Source organism: Notamacropus eugenii, chromosome 2 (genome assembly GCF_028372415.1).
Source record: "Notamacropus eugenii isolate mMacEug1 chromosome 2, mMacEug1.pri_v2, whole genome shotgun sequence".
NCBI lineage: Eukaryota > Metazoa > Chordata > Mammalia > Diprotodontia > Macropodidae > Notamacropus > Notamacropus eugenii.
This window is the reverse complement of record NC_092873.1, coordinates 81224960-81246871: the sequence shown is the minus strand read 5'-3', so window position 1 is coordinate 81246871 and position 21912 is coordinate 81224960. Positions and strand designations below refer to the sequence as shown.

At 39.1% G+C, this 21912-nt stretch overlaps 2 protein-coding genes across 2 annotated transcripts; one reads left to right on the top strand and one right to left on the bottom strand.

The window, feature by feature from the left end:
• The first annotated feature begins 8188 nt into the window (after positions 1 to 8188).
• Positions 8189 to 9913, top strand: LOC140525783 (alpha-aminoadipic semialdehyde dehydrogenase). Its single transcript, XM_072641462.1, has one exon. The coding sequence runs from the start codon at positions 8253 to 8255 to the stop codon at positions 9786 to 9788; it is 1536 nt and encodes a 511-aa protein (XP_072497563.1). The 5' UTR covers positions 8189 to 8252; the 3' UTR covers positions 9789 to 9913.
• Positions 9914 to 14752: 4839 nt separating this feature from the next.
• Positions 14753 to 16148, bottom strand: LOC140523577 (olfactory receptor 2V1-like). Its single transcript, XM_072638389.1, has one exon. The coding sequence runs from the start codon at positions 16009 to 16011 to the stop codon at positions 15064 to 15066; it is 948 nt and encodes a 315-aa protein (XP_072494490.1). The 5' UTR covers positions 16012 to 16148; the 3' UTR covers positions 14753 to 15063.
• Positions 16149 to 21912: the final 5764 nt, after the last annotated feature.

The following is a 21912-nucleotide window of genomic DNA, read 5'->3' as shown; positions in this document are numbered from 1 at the left end:
ACACACACACACACAAACACATACACACACACACACTCCTATTCCCTTTAAGAGAATATAATATAACGAGTAATGAAAGTGCTAATAATGTCCACATGGCACTGTGGTTCAGTGGCAAGATTGATGGGTTTACAGTCAGAGGACCTGGATTCAAATATTCCCTGGACCTCCCTCTGCTGTTGAATAGCAGGGTTGGACCTGATGACCTCGAAGTTCCCTTCTAACTCAGTACCTGAGATCTTTGAACTAGGGAGATCAGGAAAGACGTGGCTCCTGCGTGGAGACTTAAAAGAAGGATTCTTCAATTTCTCATCAGTTCACCTGAAATATTCCCTGCACACATTCGTTCTCTGGCCTTCTTCACAATCCCAATGCTTCCTCATCATCTATATATGTCGATCATGTTTGACATACATGACATACATGACATACATATGACAAACATGCCTAAGAAGACAATGCCATCAGAATAATGATGACATGACTTGCACTTGACTTTGTTTTGAGTAAGGGAGGGCTGTGCAGGTCACCAGCCTCACTTCTCTTCCAGAGCCATCTGAATCCAGTGACCAGATATTCACCAAGATGACTGTAGATGGCCCAGGATGCACTGGGAGACCTTGGGCTCTTTAGGCCAAGGTCTTTGCAAGTATCTACATATGTGCTTCTTCACTGAAATCCTCCTCCTGCTCCTTCTCCCACAGATGCCAGAAATGGAATATCCTAACTCTGAGTGCCGCCTCCCTACCTCAGAGTACCCTTCTCTAGGAGCCCAGCACATGCATACATATACACACATGTATACACACATATATACCTGTAAATACACACATATGTGTACATATATGAGTTATGGGGAGGTTTTTTTTTTTACGTTTGTACATAGTTACCTACCTGATAGCTCACCAGCATTCTTTTTCAAACTGGAAATCTGTGAACCATTTAGTTGCTTGGCTTTGGAGATGCTCTTCCTGGCCATGCAAATAAACTGTGCATGAGAGTGACCATCCTATGCCAATTTGTGCATCAAAGCTATAAAACAAAGCTACATTCAGAGATAAGATTAGAATCGAAGCAGAAATCAGACTGTCGGTACCCTGAATACAGGTGCTCTTGTTCATTTGGACTTTATTTTACTAATTTCTATGTGATTTTACTTCCCCCCCTCTTCATTGCATCGCATATAATCATTGTCAACATTTAACAAAGAGTTTTACATATGTTGTGTTCAAGATTACTTTCCCACTGATTTTGATATTAACTACTGTGCACTGAGGGTTCAAGGCCCATCCCTGCCACTTACTAACTGTGGGATCTTGGGCATTTCTGAGCTTCAGTTGCTTTGTCTGTAAAATAAAACATTTAGTTTAGATAGTATCTAGTATACTTCATAGCCCTTTCCATCTCTAATATTTTTGAGTTCTGCCACTCCATTTCTCTTTCATTTCAACTGTTGTTTGGTTCTGAATGGTCTCATTGTCACTAAGGTACAGAAAAATAGAGCTCTGTCTGGCTTCCTTGACACCCTGATGGGCTTCATGTAAGGCAGACAGCATTTCAAGAGGGAAATGAGATGTCATGTGTTCCAATGTGATGGATCAGAGGAAGGTAAACTTTTTCTCATGAGATTTGATACACAATCACTAGACCTGAAACTATCAAAGTATGCAAACTCTTTTGGAGAAAGCCATTTTCTCTCATTAATGTATTTCCATTTTACCATTCAACAGAAAAGCTGCAGTGAAAATAATTTTGTGAGCTGGGTGTTTGGGTAAAGTGTGTTGTGACTGTGAACAGTGGCCCTTTGCCATTTTTCTAGTGTGGATGTCAGACGTGGAAAAAAGTTGTTTTCCCCCTCTTCTGTTACCAAGAGAAAAAAAAATAAAGGACAATGGTAAAAAAAAAAGTACTCCAGAGCCACTGCTGTATCTTAAGTTTCTGATGCTGACAGCCTTGAATTAATACAGTAAGACGCAGAATATGAACAGTTTTATCGAGTGTATCCCATTGAGCTAGATGTTTATTTTGGACCAAATAAAACTGCCCAAATCTTGTCTCAGGAAATAGAATGATGCGTGTAGGGCTGGAGGTGGGGACTATGTGGAAAATCTGCCAGAAATTCCTTGCATTGGTTTCTTTAAATGTGAGAACTCCAACTATTAGTAGGGTCCTTTCTATATGAAGAGCAAGGGAAGAAAGTGCTCTGAGCAGAATGTTGGACAGGAAGAAGGTTCAAGTCATAGGCTCGTAGATTTGAGCTGAAGGGGATCTTACAGGCCATCTAGTTCAATCTTCTCATTTTTACAGAAAAGGAAACTGAGGCTTCAAGAGACAAAGTAACTTAAGGTCATACGGGTACTACATATATAACACAGAACTAACTGCTAGGATTTGAACCTGGGAACTCTCATTCCTGAGGCAGAGTTTTCTCCTCTCTGCCATCCTATCTCAATGTCCCAGGTGTTTAATAAATGTTTATTGAACTTGATGGATAAATGAGTGGAGGAATGAATAAATCAATGACTTCTGCTTGTGTGTATGTGTGTGTGTGCATGCACGTAAAGCTTTACTCTCAACTTCCTAATTTAGTCTTAAAAGTTGATATTTTTTAATTAAGAAAAATGCTGAATTGCCTGAAGAGATGAAGGAGATGCTATCAAATCCCTTTCATTTGAACTACGCTAGATTCATTTTAATATATCCCATGTATAAGGCCTTGTTCTAGATATTGGAGATACAAGGACAAAAATGAAAACCAGGCACTGCCCTCAGGGACCTTACATCTCACTGCTTCATGGGAAAAATTAGGGTGCAGAAAAATGATGGATGACATCAGGACATTGGGATATTTCGGGGATGGGGGAGCAGGGAAAGTATATGGATGCAGCAGAAAGTTCCCTCCACATTATCCATCATTGGACAGAGTGGCTGGGGATGGGGAAGGAGGGTGAGTGAAGATCTTCCAGGTTCCATGGAGGAAAAAGGGTGGTGGATATGGGCCCCAGTGTTGGTGAGGAGAGAGCAGAGGCCTGGAGGAGAGTTCATGAATGAGTGGGAAGCAGTGTGTGCTTTGATAATAGGAACTCCTGTGAAGTTCCCGGGAGTAGGGAGAGACTGAATGAATGGTGCAGTAGATGCTGTGGTGTTTTGTCTCAGCTGTGGTATGACTATCGTGGTGTGGTGTGTGTGTGTGTGTGTGTGTGTGTGTGTGTGTGTGCATGTGTGTGTGTGTGTGTGCATGTGCGCGTATATGATGGCAATGGTGGTGGCGGGTACCCATATTGATGTTTTTGATCATGCCTCTGGAGCCCACTCATCTGTATACACCAGAGCCGAAGTAAGTCTTGCTGAGGCTATGATATTAGGCCAAGTTTCTTTCCTGTTTTCTGGGAGTATGATATTTGCTGGTGGGAGCTGAACAACCTGACTGTGGAGGAGAGGGAGGTAGATTCTCCTGCACCCATCGAAGCAAAGTGACAGGCTTAGGAAAATGTCTCCTAAAATGCAACATTCCCCACATGAGTGTGACAACATTTTGTCAAATATGTTATTTTACCAAATGAAAGGAAAAAACCAAAAAACGTTGCAGATGCCACACAGTGTGGGCCCCACTGGGAGCATTCTGCTATGCTAGCAACTTTTCTGCTGCTTGGTTTTCTAATAGTGCAAAGGTCAGCCTGTAGTCTGGATTTTTCAGGATCTGATGGTGTTGAAATGAGTCTTGGAGCTGAATAGGACAGGGCCCCCTCAGGCTGGTGTAGGCATAAGGCTGGTTAGTCTCAAAGAAGTGTTCTGCTCTGCCTTCAGCTGTGGCTATATCATTGTCCTCTGAGGTCTATGGGCCACCTATAGCTTTGCCACTTGGGTTACCAACAAGATGACAAAAAAACTTGTTGAAAAACATTATAAAATGTAGCTCAACCTAAACAATGTGAACATCTCCTTATTGGAATGAAACGAACCGTTAAAAACAGCAGGAAAGCAGTCAATCCAGTATGTTGGGATAATCCCTTTCTAACATGTATCCTTTCTCTTCTCTTACTAAGGACCTAACTAAGGTTGACTTTGATCCACAAATACTCCACCACCTTGGTAAACAAAATAATGCTATACTTGGTTGTATTCCCTCAATCTGCAGGGCCCACTCCAGATGCAGAGAACAGTGCATCTCCCTGGTCGACAAAGGAAGGGTTATTAGAGCTTCCCTTCTCACTCCCTGAGGCTCTTCCATACCTTCTTTGGTCTAAAGATGATACTTTCAGCTTACTTTTGACCAAAAGGAAGAAATGATAATCATTAAATATCATGTGAACTTCAATAAGGGCCAGAGCCTGAACTAATCAACAAGTAGAAGCTCCTCAGCCTAACAGATATCCCTTCTTTGCTCTCTGAATAAACCCAGAAAATGCCTCTTCCTGTGTCAACAAGGTCAGATGAAGCTGACCAGAGCATTCTTCTGTTAATGACTACCAAGGACAAGACACTTTAACCCAAGACATTATATTGAATAGTGGAACTTTTCTTATTTTAAAATTTTATGGGCATATACTATGTGATGGCATGTTAATGGTTCAATTGACACTTTGCCAACTCTCTTATATTATTGTATTTACCATTTGCTCAATTAAGAAAATTACTTTCTCATACTATGGTTAAACATATATGGAGATCATAATTTTGAGTCCTGAGTTGGAATTGTTCTCAAATATACTTAAGCCTTCTCATTGCTTTTCTCAGGCAGTCAAAATTTAAGTTTTGAATCCATGATCTACTAGCTTTAAGGGACTAAAACAATATGAATTTATACATCACCTAACCCGTTTGCCTCTTCTAACCAAACTTTCAGATCAACACTAGCAACCCAGTTCCATTTCAAACTTAACACTGTAACTTTTACTAAGGGCTATTTACTTCAAAGATACAGCAGGAACAAAATACAAACATTTTCCCCAATATCTTGGAAGCATATTCTCTCCTACAAAATACAAATCTCTGGGGAGACTAAGGTCAACATGGCTCAGTGCCTGCATCATTCCCACTCTGTTCAAGTCTAGATGGGGTGTGACTGCCACATGCAGTCACACCTGCTCTTAGCTACCATTGGGTTAGGGTGCAGAAGATCACTCTCTAAAGTCATTTGGCATAATCAATGTTGTGCTGCCTTCAAGCAAAAACTCTGGAATGCTAGGGTGTTTAGGCACTCTTCACACCTTTCAAACTCACAGGGTTTAGGCTCTATTCCCTTCGCTGATTGCCCTGAATGAAGGAATCACCAAGCTCCCCAAAAGTGCTAATACAAATAGGAAGTGGCTGGGGACTCATAGACTTTTGGATTGCCTCCAAATCCAACCAAACAGCTTGCTCTTTACGATGTGTTTGCAGACCAGAACCAGTTACAGAATGTCCATGTGTACTTCATAGTCTGTGATAGTAATTTCATGCCGTGTCTTCATAATTCTATGGGAAGCATGCTCCCCTTGATCACCACATGGAGAGATAACTTGTGCCAGAATTCACCAAAGCTTCAATAGATATTTGGAAACCAACTGGCATTTGAAGAGCTGTAGTTCACCTGAGAGAGATTTGTATTCTCAGTCCCAAGAATCAGTCTGGCAATATATAGATCTTTTAACCAGAGATGGTATTGAGTCACATCTCAGAATTCTTAAAGATACACATACTTCAGTTCAAGAGACAGACTATGAGACTACATAACAGATAACAGACCATATAACAGCTTATATTACAAATATACTTGCTACCATTAGACACAAATATATGTACATTACACATATATATAAAGTCATTTCTATACATACTTCTGTTTATTAGCTCTTTCTGTGAATACAGATAGTGTCTTCCTTCATATGTCCTTCATAGTTAATTTGGATATTTTTAATCATCAAAATGACCTAGTCATTTCAAGTTGTTCTTTAAAAAATTGAGGCTACTTTATACAATATTTCTTGGTTCTGTTCATTTCACTCTTCATTATTTCATACAAATCTATCCATGTTTTTCTCAGATCATCAAGTTCATAATTTCTCAATTTTTTTCTGTTCTGTTATGTTCTGGAAATTCTTGTTTAATTAAGGTCAGAATATAGCAATTTTAAAAAAAGAAAAAACAAACAATTCTTTCTGATGGTTTTGTGAAAAAACTTCTTATCAATTTAAGGAAAAATCCAATTTATACCTATATTTTGAAGATGTTTTTAATAGAATGAGTATTGCAAAAACCATCAGCAAGTATTACAGTGATTGTGATTTGTTCTAGAAGAGGGCCATGACATCACGGAGATGATGCCATGACTTGCAATTGAATTGGATTTGAGGCAGGGAAGGCTGTGCATAGTCACCAGCCCCACTTTCTGTTCCAGAGCCATCTGGGTCCAGTGACCAGACAGGACATGGTTCAGGATACAGTAGGAGAACTTGGCCTTTTTAAACTAAGATCTTTTCAAGTACTCACTCCTACTGAGGCATTACCTGTTCAGTGTATAGGCTACTTCAAGAAGTCAGTCAAGGGATGTCTCCTTTAGTAAAAAAAAAAAAAGAAGAAAGAAAAAATCAAATTTTTAAGGGAAGACCTACAGGATTGATGGCTAAAAGAGAAACAATTATTATATACATTAACTTGGAGCCATAAGGGCTCAAGAAATATCCCATACGTAGTAAAGAATTCTTGGACAGGCACCTATTGTTCTCCAATGAATGAGACCCAGAGTGGATTGTGTGACTTTCAGAAAGACGTGTAGTCAAGTTAACTAAATAGATTTTGGCCATCAACATTTACTTTCCTTTGAGCAGAACACCTTTGGGTAAGAGCATGACAATAGAGGAGAGGAAAAATCAGGACAGGACAAGACAAGACAAGCTCAGCTGCCCAACTGGAACTGGCCAGCTAGATCCCCATTTGGATAGTTCAGACTACTCACAGATTGTGGTTTGTCGTTCATCCTCACAGAGGACAATGACATCAAGCAGATGATTGTTTTAGGAAGGTTCCAGTTTTTTTTTATAATACTTGTTGAATCAACTGCAAGGTAGCAAGTATTATCTGTAATTGGGGAAAAGAAAGGATGCCATTATCATCTCTATTATTTAATATTGTTTTAGAAATCTTAGCTATAGCAGTAAGAGAAGAAAAAGAAATAAAAGGAGTTAGAATAGTCAATGAGGACACCAAACTCACTCTTTGCAGATGATGTGATGGTACACTTAGAAAATCCTAGTAAATCAACTTAAAACCTATTTGACATTTTTAACAACTTTAGGAAAGTTACAGGATATAAAATAAACCCACATAAATCATCAGTATTTCTATAGATTACCAACAAAACCCAGCAGTAAGAGGAGAAAATGAAAGTCCATTTAAAATAACTGTAGACAGTCTAAAATACTTCAGAGTCTACCTGCCAACACAAATCCAGGAATACAACTACAAAGCATTTTTTCACACAAATTAAGTCAGATCTAAACAACTGGAAAAATATCAATTGCTCATGGACAATGCCAATATAATAAAAAAAAGCCCAAGCCAATATAATAAAAATGACAAAGCTACCAAAATTAATCTATATATTCAGTGCCAAGCCAATAAAACTATCAAAAAGGCATTTTACAGGGGTAGAAAAAAAAATAACAAAATTCATCTGGAAGAACAAAAGCTCAATGATATCAAGGGAATCAATGAAAAAAATGTGAAAGAAGGTGGTCTAGCTATATCAAATTATATTATAAAGCAGTAATTATCAAAACAATCTGGTGCTGGCTAAGAAATAGTGATGGAGGCAGATCAGACCAGCATGGAGTATGGACCAGCACAGAACAACAGGAGCATGACCCAGAATACTATTCAGAGTGCCACCAGCAGTAGTCCCACATTCCTCAACCCACAAATGCCACAGACAGCTTCAAAGGTCAGTGGGAGGGCTCCAGAAGCTGCCATTCTCAGAGCCCTCCTCCAAGAGACCCTGGAGGAATAAAAAGGCTAATCTAATCTCAACCCTGAGTGGCAGCCCTGGGACACCTCCACCTAAAGTCCCTGGGGGAATTGAGCCACTGATCTAATTCTCAGCCCTGACCTCCACCCAGGGGTGAGGAGGAGCACTAGTGGTGGAGCAGGGGGAGGCTCTGGAGAGGGAATTCAATTGAAGATTCTGGGCAGAAAAGTTTTTGGTTGCTCTTTCTCGGCAAATCATCCTAGGACAGAGGAAGATCTTTAGATACTGCCCCAAACCTGCTGCCCTCATGTCCACTTTGCTCATCCATCAGCCTCAGTATTCCTGGTTGAAAGATCTAGGACTCAAAGAAGAAAATGAAGGCGTGTATAATGGGACCTGGGGTGGAAGAGGAGAGGTTGTTACAAGCTACTGCCCAGCTAACAATGAACCTATAGCAAGAGTCCGTCAGGCCTGTCTGGCAGATTATGAAGAAACACTAAAGAAAGCCAAAGAAGCCTGGAAGATATGGGCAGATATTCCAGCCCCTAAACGAGGAGAAATAGTGAGACAGATTGGGGAAGCCTTGCGACAGAAGATCCAAATCTTAGGAAACTTGGTATCTTTGGAGATGGGAAAAATCTTAGTGGAAGGTGTTGGAGAAGTTCAAGAGTATGTGGATATCTGTGACTATGCTGTTGGTTTATCACGAATGATTGGAGGACCCATCTTGCCTTCAGAAAGACTTGGCCATGCCCTCGTTGAACAATGGAATCCTTTGGGCTTAGTTGGAATTATCACTGCATTCAACTTCCCAGTGGCTGTGTATGGCTGGAATAATGCCATTTCTCTGATTTGTGGGAATGTCTGCCTTTGGAAAGGAGCACCGACAACTCCCCTCATTAGTGTAGCTGTCACAAAGATAGTCGCCAAAGTTTTGGAAGACAACAATTTACCTGGTGCAATCTGTTCCATGACATGTGGTGGCGCTGATATTGGCACAGCAATGGCCAGAGATGAGCGGGTAGATCTGCTGTCCTTTACAGGAAGCACCCAAGTGGGAAGACAGGTGTCAGTCATGGTACAAGAGAGGTTTGGGAGAAGTTTGTTAGAGCTCGGAGGAAACAATGCTATTATTGTTTTTGAAGATGCAGACCTCAATTTAGTTGTTCCTTCAGCTCTTTCTGCAGCTGTGGGGACAGCGGGCCAAAGATGTACAACTGCTAGACGATTGTTTTTGCATGAAAGCATCCATGATGAAGTTGTAGACAAGCTTAAAAAGGCATATGCCCAAGTTCGTATTGGAAACCCTTGGGATTCTAATGTCCTCTACGGACCTCTCCACACCAAACAGGCAGTAAACATGTTCCTTGGTGCAGTGGAAGATGCCAAAAAGCAAGGTGGCATGGTGGTTTATGGTGGGAAGACTATAGATCGCCCTGGAAATTACGTAGAGCCAACGATTGTGACTGGTCTTGATCATGATGCGTCCATTGTGCACAGAGAGACATTTGCTCCTATCCTTTATGTTTTAAAATTCAAGAATGAAGAAGAGGTCTATACATGGAATAATGAAGTAAAACAGGGTCTTTCAAGTAGTATCTTCACAAAGGACTTGGGCAGAATCTTTCGATGGCTTGGGCCTAAAGGATCAGATTGTGGCATTGTAAATGTCAATATTCCAACAAGTGGTGCTGAGATTGGAGGTGCATTTGGAGGTGAGAAGCATACTGGTGGTGGCAGAGAATCGGGAAGTGACTCATGGAAGCAATATATGAGACGATCTACTTGCACCATCAACTACAGTAAAGACCTTCCTCTGGCACAAGGAATCAAGTTTCAGTAACTGTGTTTCGGGTTTATATGACCTCCACACTTAACTTTTTAAGATGATAACAAATTATGGGCCTCTTTTTGTTATTTGAAAGCGGAAAATAAAGTTGCAAAAGAAGCAGAAGGCATTTAGTGAAAGATGGATTGGAATTGCTCATCATTCCCATTTTCTCTTTTTAAAGGCAAATCTTGGATTTAAAATTAGCACATTCATTTGTCTAAGAAAAGTGAAAATTTGACTAATCCACTCTTTGAAAAGAAACAAGTGTTAGAAAAGTTTTTGGTTGCTCCCAGACCTGTACACAGGTCCGGAGAGGAATAGATGCCTCTCCCTTGATTGTGCCACCTTGGAGGAACTGAGAACTTACACGTCCTCAGAATATACCTTTGTCTCGACAAAGGTCTCAAAAGTCAAGTAACTGGGTGGGAAAAGGCCCAAAAAAGGGAAAAAAAATAAGACTATAGAAGGGTACTTTCTTGGTAAACAGGTATATTCTCCCATCCTTTTGGATGAGGAAGAACCAACCAAAACATCACAGAAAGTCAAGGCTTCTGCTTCCAAAACCTCCAAAATGAATACAGAATGCGCTCACACCATGGCAGAGGTCAAAAAGGATTTTGAAAATCAAGTAAGAGAAGTGGAGGAAAAATTGGGAAGAGAAATGAGAGCCATGCAAGAAAATCATGAAAAGCAAGTCAACAGCTCACTAAAGGAGACCCAAAAAAAATGCTGAAGAAAATGACACCTTTAAAAATAGGCTAACTCAATTGGCAAAAGAGGTCCAAAAACCCAATGAGGAGAAGAATGCTTTAAAAAGCAGAATGAGCCAAATGGAAAAGAAGGTTCAAAAGCTCACTGAAGAAAATAGTTCTTTAGAGGGGAGGAGCCAAGATGGCGGAGTAGAAAGATACACATACGCTAGCACCAAACCCACAGCCCATAAAATACCTGTAAAGAAGAACTCCCAACAAATTCTGGAGCAGCAGAAGCCACAGAACAATGGAGCACAGGAAATTTCTATTCCATAGAGCCCTGAAAAACCAACACAAAAGGTCTGTTGCATCCTGGACCCGGAGCAGAGCCTAGCCCTGCTTTGGCCATGCAGCACCGAGGGGAGCAGATCCGAGCAGGCTTCAGGGACAGAAGCTCCAGCAGCCACACAGGTTCCTCCACCCACAGGTGCCAAAGGTCAGTGAGAGAGGCTCTTTGACTGGCTGAGAGGGAAGTGGGGTGTCCCCATAACTCAGGCCCCCTCGGGAGGCAGCAGTGGAGGCAGCAGCAAACAAGTGCTCCCAAAGCAGGCAGGAGCTCAGATCCATTGTTGAATGTCTCTGCATAAATACCCTGAGGGAACTGAGGCCCTCATGGCAACCCTGACCTGACCTGAGCACCTGAATTTAATCTCACACTGGATAGCAGCCCTGCCTCCACCTAAAGCCCTGAGGCTGAGGAGCAGCATTTGAATCTCAGGCCCTAAGTGCAAGCTTGTTGCATCTGGAGGCGTGGTGGGTGTGGAGAGGAAACTCAGAAATCAAGTAAATGGCTGGGAAAATGCCAAGAAAAGGGAAAAAAAATAAGACCATACAAGGTTACTTTCATGGGGAACAGGTGTCTTCCCCCATCATTTCAGATGAGGAAGAACAAGGCATACTGTCAGAGGAAGTCAAGGGCCCTGCCTCCAAAGGGGACTTCAACTTGGCTCAGGCAATAGAAGACCTTAAAAAACAAGTTAGCAGCTTACTAAAGGAGAACCAAAAAAAATGCTGAGGAAAATAGCAGCTTTAAAAAGAGGCTAACTCAATTGGAAAAAGAGGTCCAAAAAGGCAATGAGAAGAAGTAGGTTTTAAAAACCAGAATTAGCCAAATGGAGGAGAAGGTTCAAAAGCTCACTGAACAAAATAATGCATTGAAAGAGAGAATGGAATCCAGGGAAACAAATGACTATGAGTTAATCCAAGAAGTTAGTAAACAAAACCAAAAATTTGAAAAAAATAGAAGATAAGGTGAAACAACTCATTGGAAAAACAACTGACCTGGAAAATAGATCCAGGAGAAATAATTTAAAAATTATTGGACTACCTGAAAGCCATGATGAAAAAAAAACAGCCTGGACATTATCTTCCATGAAATTATCAAGGAAAACTGCCCTGATGTTATAGAATCAGAGGGCAAAATGGATATTGAAAGAATTTATCGTTCACCTCCTGAAAGAAACCCAAACAGAGAAACTCTTAGAATATTGTGGCCAAATTTCAGAGTTCCCAGATCAAGGAGAAAATATTGCAAGCAGCTAGAAAAAAATAATTTGAGTACTGTGGAAATACAATCAGGATAACACAGGATCTGGCAGCTTCAACATTAAGGGATCAAAGGGCTTGGAATGGGATATTTCAGAAGTCAAAGGAACTCGGATTGAAGCCAAGAATCACCTACCCAACAAATCTGAATATAATACTTCAAGGGAAAAAGCGGTCATTCAGAGATAAAGACAAATTTCAAGATTTCATGTTGAGGAAAAGACCAGATCTGTATTTAAAAATTTGACTTCCCAAGACAAGAATCAAGAGAAGCATGAACAAGTAAACTGAAAAGAAAAATCATAAAAGACTCTCTAAAGCTGAACTGTTTACATTACTACATGGAAAGAAAGTATTTTTAACTCTTGAATCTTTTCTCAGTATTTGGGTAGTTGGAGAGATTGTACACACACACACACACACACACACACACACACATAGGTAGATAGAGAGTATACGGTGTGTTATATCAGAAGAGATGATATGCACACATAAAATAAAGACTAAGGGGTGGAGGAGGAAAATTCTGGGAAGAGAAAGGGAGTAATGAAATGGGGTAGGCTATAACCCATAAAAGAGATAAGAAAAATCTTATTCAATGGAGGAGATAAGGGAGAAGGGGCGGGGAATAAAGCTACTCTCCCCACGTAAGGCTGAAGGAGAAAATAACATGCTCACTAAATTTGATACGGAAATTATATACACCACAGGAAAGTAGGAGAGGAGGCGACAAATGGAGTGAGGGGAATGTTAGAAGGGAGGACATTATTTCTGGTGATAAACACTTTCGAGAAGGGACAAGGTCAATTGTAGGGGGGAAAAATAAGGGGGGATAGGGTAGGACAGAGGGCAATATAATTAGTATCACACAACATGATTGCTATGAAAGTCTTTTGCAAAACAACACGTATTTGGTCTGTATTGAATTTCTCCCCTTCTCAGTGCTGCTGGGGAGGGAGGGAGGGAGAGAAGTTGGAATTCACAGTATTAGAAATGAATGTTGAGAATTTTTATTGCATGTAATTGGGAAATTGGAAGTACAGGGATAGGGGTATGGAAATTCATCTTGCCCTGCAAGAAAAGAGAGACGATGGGGATGGGGGGGGCGTATGTTGTAGGGGAGGGTACATTGAGGGAAGGAGTAATCAGAATGCAAGGTATTAGGAAATGGGGGGAGGGGAGTGATGGGGAAGAAAATTGGACATGTTACATAGTGAGGTAAAAGCAATTAGTATTAAAACAATAGACTGAATTAATTACTGAGAATAAATCAATGACATCTTTAGTTTGGAGAAAAGAATTTCAGTCTAAATTTCCTAGAGGAAGGTAACCTTGGGCAAAATTTGGCATTGATGGATAACTCAAGATTTTAGTGGTAAATTTGATTTTATGATTGCCATTTAACCAGGAACTAGAACATGTATAGAAACAAATGTAAGCTACTTAAGATTCGCCTCAAAAGATGTTCCTTAGCCAAAGTGAAACTATAATCATATTTGAAACCTGGTTATTGGAACTTGCCATTTTTAGATGCTATGGGAATATTAACTGAATATTCTTCTGAGTCTAACTCCAGGTATGGGTAGCAAGAAAGGCGATCTGAGCCTCCAATACATGATGAGATGCTGGTACGAACGTCATAGGTGATCTCAAGGGAAGGGTGGGAAAGCGGCTGTTCAGCATGGGCTGAGGTGGGATTCTCCTGATTCAATTTCCCCACTGACACCTGGGTAGACTTTAAGCCTGACTGAATGCAAGTGGATAATCTAATCCTGCCTGGAATTGACATGAAGTTCGGGAGATATTGTATCCCTGCAATGTCTTTACTATTGGTGGGAATTTCCCATAGTCAAAAGGTTTGCAAGCTTAATACCAGATCTATTCAATTACAGATTATGGATAGGGGAATATCCAAGGTTATCTGAAATTAAGCTATTAGGCATAGGACATTAGACCAACAACATTAAGTTAGGGTCCTTTAATTCTTCATAATACTGTGGAGACAATTAGATCAAGAGCTTGCGAAGTTAGCAACATAAATATTATCTGTGTCTCAGTTGGTTAATGTCCTAAAAAAAAAATTCTTATGTGGTCCATATTGTAAAAGCTTTAAAAAGATGTATCACCTGACCAAAAGTCTGAATTGCTTTATCTGTTATAAACAGTATTAAAAATAAAAATAACAAAATTTAAAAAAAAAAAAGAAAGTAGACATCCTGAGGCAGCTCATTATTTATTTGGTTCATCTAATCCATTTTTGGATACTTACTAATGGGGAAAGAAATACGACCTAAATGGGGAATTTCTCCTCAGAGTTCATAGCACAACTTATCACTAAGTGGTTTGTGTGCCCAGTGCATATTCAGAAGTGCCCATACTACCTATAGTTTGCCATTCCAGGGCTACTATCAGCCCTATTCCAACCATCATTAACAAAATATATGACAGATTAGGACATTCTGAAAGCTGGATCATTGGGGATTGATAACAATGCATGTGATACCCCTAAGAAGAAGGGCTAGAAGATGGAGATAGAGCTTACTAGGGAAACACCTCTGCCACTGTGAAACAACCTGCCTGGAATTAGCCAGTCAATTAATTTCACAGGATACCTGAGTTTTCAGCAGCTTAAGCCATTCCTGATATCTATATTCACAGAATGAGACATAGTTGGGGGGAAGTAGGGGAGGGAGGAAAAAGGTTTCTACTGCACATCTTGTTACATTGCCATGCACATACTATGCACTTGACAAATGGTTGTATAAACGAATGAATGAAATACTGGGAAGTGATATTTGATTCTTGAACATAATTCAGTCAGAAAACAAGAATAACAAGAAAAATGTCATTTGTCTCCTCTGTCCACCTGTGAAGAGACAGATAGAAAAATATAAGAAGACATAAGATTTGTTTTCATTAACATGGGACATAAGGTATTATCTGGTATGAGAAATCAGTCTCAGGAGCCCTCTCCAGGCACAGACATGGGGTTATTTCTGGCAGCCAGTAACCCAGTGGCTCAGTCTCTTCCTCAATGCCTTCATCACCTCACGGTTCCTCAGACTGTAAATCAAGGGGTTGAGCATGGGTGTGAGGACTGTGTAGAAGAGGGAGACGATCTTGTCATGAGCAGGAGCACGATAGCGCTTGGGCCGTAGGTAGGTAAACATGGCTGCCCCATAAAACAGAGAGACAGCTGCCAGATGGGATGAACAGGTGGTCAGAGCTTTTTGACGTGCCTGGGTAGAATTCATGTTGATTACAGCTCTCAGGATTTTGGCATAGGAAGCCACAATTATGGAAAAAGGGAAGAAGAGCATGAAGACACAGCAAACATAATTTAAGGTGTCATAGAGAGATGTGTCAGCACAGGCCAGCTTCAACAAAGCTAGCATCTCACAGAAAAAGTGATCCACCTCTCGAGAACCACAGTAGGGGAAACTCATGGCTCCCACTACCTGGATTATCCCATCTAGGGTTCCAAAGACCCAAGAACTACCAACAATCTGATGGCACACTTGTTGGCTCATAATGACATGGTAACGTAGAGGGCGGTTGATGGCCACATAGCGATCATAAGCCATCAGGCCCAGTAGAAGACCCTCAGAGCCAACTAGGGTAGCAAAGAAGCCTATCTGCAGCCCACATCCAATGAAAGAAATGGACTTTCTTTCACTTATAAAACTGTCAGCCATCTTGGGTACAATGGTACAGATCAGACTGAGGTCCATAAGGGAGAGATGGCTAAGGAAAAAGTACATGGGAGTATGGAGCTGAGCATCACAATAGATCAGGAACAGAAGGAGGATATTCCCAGCCAAAGCCACTGTGAAGACCACCAGGACAGCAGAGAAAAGAACAAGATCAGTTTGAGTGTGTGAGAAGATGCCCAAGAGGATGAAATCACCTAAAGTTGAATGGTTCAACCAGGGCTCCATGATTCTACTGTTCAAGATGACCTAGAGAAAGAAATAGATGGATTCTGAGGCTCAGTGATTTCCTAGATATGCCCTTATCCATCTATCCAGAAAGCTAGGTGGAGGAGTGCTGGATAGAAGGATAGGATGGAATCAGGAAGACTTGAGTATAAATCCTGCCTCAGACACTTACTAGCTGTGTGACCTGGGGTAAATCACTTAACTCTCTCTACCTTCATTTAATTTAATATGTAAAACTGATAGTATTGGACTCAGTGGGCTCTAAGTTTCCTGTTCTCTCTAAATCCAGGATCCTCAGGTCTTATCCATCTCCACAGCTATCAATTCTCAATCACTCACTTCTTTTGTGGTTATTCCAGTGTAACAACATACATTGTTGGGCCATACAAGTGTTTTTTAAAAAATTTCACCATGACACCCACATAAACCTGGGATATAACCACATGGTTCAGAGAATCTTGAAATATTTGTGTATCTTTTTTTTTTTCTTATTTCTACTCTTTCTGAAACAGTGACAATTAGGTTAACTAGTGGTGGCAGATTAACCAGTTTTTAAGTGATAAAAGGTCAGCATGAGTTCATATAATACACATAGAAATAAAAGTCACATGAAGGAATGAAAAGCAGTGGGATTTAAAGAACAATAGGGAAATCTATAAGATCACAGATTCAAAGTTACAAGGTCCTATGAAGTCATCTAGACTAACCCCTTCATTTTAAAGAAGAGGAAACTCACTCCCACAGAGGTTCAGTGACTTGCCAAAGTTACATTGGTGGAATATAAGCTCCAGTTCTCATTTTATCAGAAAGAAGAAACATGATTGCTCCATTATGAGATGGAAAGGAGGTAAACTAATAATCTAGCAATGCTAAGTAGAAACCTGGGAAGACTTGTTGGGGAAACTGATACAGAATGGAGTAAGCAGAACCAGGAAAACAATTTACATAACAACAATATTGTGAAGACAAACAATTTTGAAAGATTTAAATACCTATCTCCAGAATGAGAAAAGGATTCAGAAGGCAAAATGAGACTTTGGAGGGAGGGAAAAGGAGAGACAAAGGACGTGACTGATGAAGATATTTGTTGTGCTTCACTATTCATATTTTGTTTTGTGGGGAGGTTAGCTTTTATTTAGTATTTTATTTTTTCCCCAGTTACACACAAAACCAATTTTCGACATTTGTTTTTAACACTTTTGAGTTCCAAATTCTCTTTCTTCCTCCCTCCTCCCCACCACTGAGATGGCAATCAATTCGATATTTTATACATGTATAGTCATCCAACATATATCCATAATAATCATGTTGTGAAAGAAAACATACACAAAAAAACTCAAGAAACATAAATTAAAAAGAATACAAACTGTGCTCAATCTGTATTCAGAAATCATCAGTTGTTTCTCTATGGAGTGGACTGTTCATATTCGAAATAGAGATCCTACTGCCACCACCATTATTCATCGCCTTTTGACTCACAACCACTTAGTTTCCCCATAAAAACTATTCTGAATATTTTTCTCTCTCTTTAATTGTCCAATTCTCTCTCTGTTTAAAATCGCTTATCAAATGTCATGACCCTTTCTTGGTTGTCATATTTCTTGACATCCCTTCAACACTTGATAGCATCAATCCCTTTCTCCTTTTACACACACACACACACACACACACACACACACACACACACATACACACACACATATATATATATATATATGTATGTATATACTAATGCTTCTCCTGTCTCTCTGATGCTTCCTATCTGCTCTTCTTATTCTCATCATCACCCCCCCAAGGAGTAGCATTCACTTACTTCTTTCTTACTTCTTTCTCTTACTTCTCTCAGTGATCCTACACAATTTCTCTACTCACCCATCACTTCTATTTTGATCATTCCCAAGTCTAGATATTCCATAATCAATTTCCTTCCCAAAACCCTGTCTACCATTTTCAGTTGTGTGATGGAGGTCCTGCCAAGACCTCATACTCAACTTTCCAAATCCAAATTAATCATTTTCTTCATAAAATAAGTTTCTTTTTCCTTTTTCCTTCTCTGTTAAATAATCATTTCCCTAGTTATGTTGAAACCTCAGTATCACCTTTAATTCTTATGTCTTCTTCATAAGATCCATTGGAACAATATAGTGCAATGGAAGGAGCATTGAACCTAGAGTTAAGAGACCTGGGATCAAATGCTGACTCTACAAAATTCAGCAAAAATAAATCATATGATTATATTCAGAGAATATCTACAATATGTGTGAGTCTATCTATCAAGACAAATAAAAACAACATGAACGTAGTTTCAAAACACAACAAAAATAAAGACAGTTCTAAATAAAATGAAAAAATACTAATTTGTGGATAGGCTGAGCGAATATAACAAAACAGTTAATACCACTTAAATTAATTTACTTATTCAGTGCCATGCCAATCAAACCACCAAAGGACTATTCTATATAGAGAGAAAAACAATAAAATTCACTGGAAAAGGTCAAGAATCTCAAGGAATTTAATGACAAAAAAATGGGAAGGAAGGGAGCCTTAGCAACTCTAGATGTCACACCGTATTACAAAAGAGTAATTATTAATGCAATATTGGTTAAAGATTAGAAGGGCTTATAAGTGGTACAGATTGCTTACACAACAAGGAGCAGCAAACAAATGTACCAGTCTAGTATTCTACAAATCCAAGACCAAAGGTATGGGGGTGAAAAAAACAAAGTTCAGCAAAAACTGTCAGGAAAACTAGAAAACAATATGGTAGCAATTGGCTTTAGTGTGGATCATTACCTCAAACCACATAGGATGATAATTTCCAAATGGATACATGGCTTAAATATAAAAACAAAAATCATAAACAAATTAGAGGAGCATGTTCAGATATACACATGGGGAAATACCTCAAGATCAAAAAAAGGAGAAAGAAGGAGAAAATAAAAAAGACTACTATAATCACATAAAATTTTAGTTTTTTTGTAGAAAGTCAATGCAACTAAGATTAGAAGGGAAGCAGTTAATTAGGGAGAAATCATTGTAGCAAGTTTCTCTGATAAAAGCTGTATTTGAAAGATGTATAAGGAACAGATTCAAATTTAAAAGAATAAGAACCCTTCTCCAGCTAATAACTGGGCAAAGCATATGAATTTGCAATTCTCAAAAGAATAAATCACAGCTATCAACCAATGTGAATAAATGCTACAAATCACTAATAATTAGAGAAATGCACATTAAAACAAGTGTGAGGTTCACCTGATCCTCATCCTGTGGATGAAGTGGGGGAAAAAATGGGAAAATGACTAATGTCTGAGAGATTGAGGGGGAAGAAGACACCCTGCTGCCTTGTTAGTGAAGCTGTGAATTGGCAGAGCCATTCTAAAAAACAATTTAAAACTGCATAAAACACTCCTAAACTGTCCTTTCCTTTCACTCCGTAGCATCACTGCTAGGCCTATAACTTAAAGGGAATAAACAAAGAGGAAGAGGATCTATATGCACAAATAACTATTAGCATCCCTATTATGGTGGCACATAACTGGAAGCTGAGAGGGTACCCTATCAACTGAGAAATGACTAAACAAACACACATGAATGTCACAGAACACTATTATGCCATAAGAAATAATCAAAGGAATAGTTTCAGAGCAACCTGGGAAGGCTCACATGAAAGGATGCAGAATGAAGTGAACAGAGCCAGGAGAAATATTTATACAATAAAAAACTATAAACATCAAAATCATTAAAAGAAATCTGATCCACACAAGGACAAATCATACCAGAGGAATGATGAATACTACTCACCTTCTGACAGAGAGGTGATAAACTAAAATGCAGAATGATACTTGAAATTTTGGAAATAGAGAATGTGGGAAATGGTTGTGCTTGAAAATGTGTATTTCTTAGAAGAGATTTGCTTTTTGTTTCTCAGTGGAGGGAAGAAGGATGAGAGGGAGAAAAAAATAAACACTTGTTAATTGAAAATAATTAATTTTAATTTTAAAAAGAAAGCTTTACAAACTATAAAAAATCCTGGGTCTTATCTTCATTAGCTGCATAAGCATATGCAATTCATGTAATTTCTCTGACCCTTGGTCTTCTTATCTTAACCAGTAAATTGGTACTATCTCAAGTACTTCATCTCCAGCCCTAATATCCTCATTGTGATATTGAAGTGCTACTGTGTTCTCCAAGGTTCAAGCTCTGGTATGTCCTATCAAAGTAAAAAAGCTTGAACTATGGGCCCTGTAGTAGAATATATGTCTTTTTCCTGTGGTCATGACTACCCAAATTCAAAGAGTTTCATTACCTTGTTGATCACAGGAGGATCAATCATCACAACATTGATATCACATATACTCAAAGTATAGATATACCAATGTCAACAGCTTGTTGCTAGAATCAAGTGAGATAATTTGTACAAAATATTCCATAAATATTGAAGTGCTACATAAATTTGATAAAGATGTTTTTTACTATTTTTCTCATTATTTCTCTCATTTGTCTCATTCACTCTCTACATAATGCCACGACTCTGCTTAAGCTTCATATTTCCTCATATGGGGACATTACAAGGCAAGTACAAATCTTATTCTTTACCCTTTCTACTTGTGGGAACTTAGACAAATTTGTTAACCTCTGGGGCCAAACATCCTCATTTGTAAAATGAGGGAAGTTGGCCAAAATCATAAATCTAGAGAGGGAAGGAATCTCAGAGACCATGTCATATTGGACATTCTACCTCTAATTTCTCCCACCACTCCTCTAATTCATCCTAACACCAGATTAATCTTCATAAAGCATCATTTTAATTGTGTCATTTCCCTACTCAAAAACCTTCATTGTCCCATCTTCTAAAGAAATTCCCAAATCTTTAGCCAATCATTCAAAAGCATGCAATCTTCCTCCACTTATTTTTCTGACTGAATCTCCTACTGTTAGTCTTCACATACTCAACTATATCAAGAAATGCAATGTTTGAATTCAGCTAGACAGACTAAGAGAGAGGAAGCAATTTGTCCAACATAACATACCTTCTAATAAGCCGCAGAGCCAGAACTGGATCCCAAGTTTCCTGATGCCAAGTATGATACTCTTTTGTCAGCACAACACTACTTCTGCCAAAAACTTTTGTCATTGCTTCCTGTAGACTTTCATGAGCAGATTTCATAAAAGTCTGTTTAATTTTTAAAAGTTCATTCAAAAATGAGTGATCATTACATAACTTTGTAGTACAAATATTTTGGTTCTCTTGGAACAGAGAAAGTAAGTGTAGTTTCTTTAATTGAAATATTTTAATATGAAGAAAGGTTGTTAGTTAAAAACATGTTTTGTATATTCACATTCATAGGAATGAAAGACAATGGTATTTACCTTATATTGACAGTCCATGTGAAGTCCATTTGCATTTCCTGGTATGTAAAGTATCCAGAAAATAAAAAGATACTGAACTTTACAAAGATAGTTTTTTGGAGATACTTCTGGGATTGCTGAATTATGAACCAAAGAAAAGAAACCAACAACTTTATATTATGATCAAAGGAAAAGTTTGTACTAAGTACTGGATCTTTCCAGCCATTCCTCTAGCATCAAGCCTTTCCATGTGCCTGGCTCCAACAGGTATCTCCCATGCTAGTTAGATAGTTTCCATGTAAAAAGGAATTCAACAGTTACAAAAACTGATTCACCTCATGTCCAGTATTTACATCATCATCCCTTCTCTACTTCTGTAATACAGAATCAACATTCACAGTACTGATCAATTTGGTTTTTTATTGTTTGCATAGGGATAGAATGAGGTTTGATAAAAGAATAAGAAAGGCAAAGTATGCAAATATAAATAAAATATGTATCAATCACAAAAATGATGCCAACACATGGTTCAGAGTCTGAGGGTCTTAATTT

Coding starts and splice junctions, on each gene's coding strand:
- LOC140523577 (XM_072638389.1), bottom strand. CDS start 16,011: ATGGAGCCCTGGTTGAACCATTCAACTTTAGGTGATTTCATCCTCTTG.
- LOC140525783 (XM_072641462.1), top strand. CDS start 8,253: ATGTCCACTTTGCTCATCCATCAGCCTCAGTATTCCTGGTTGAAAGAT.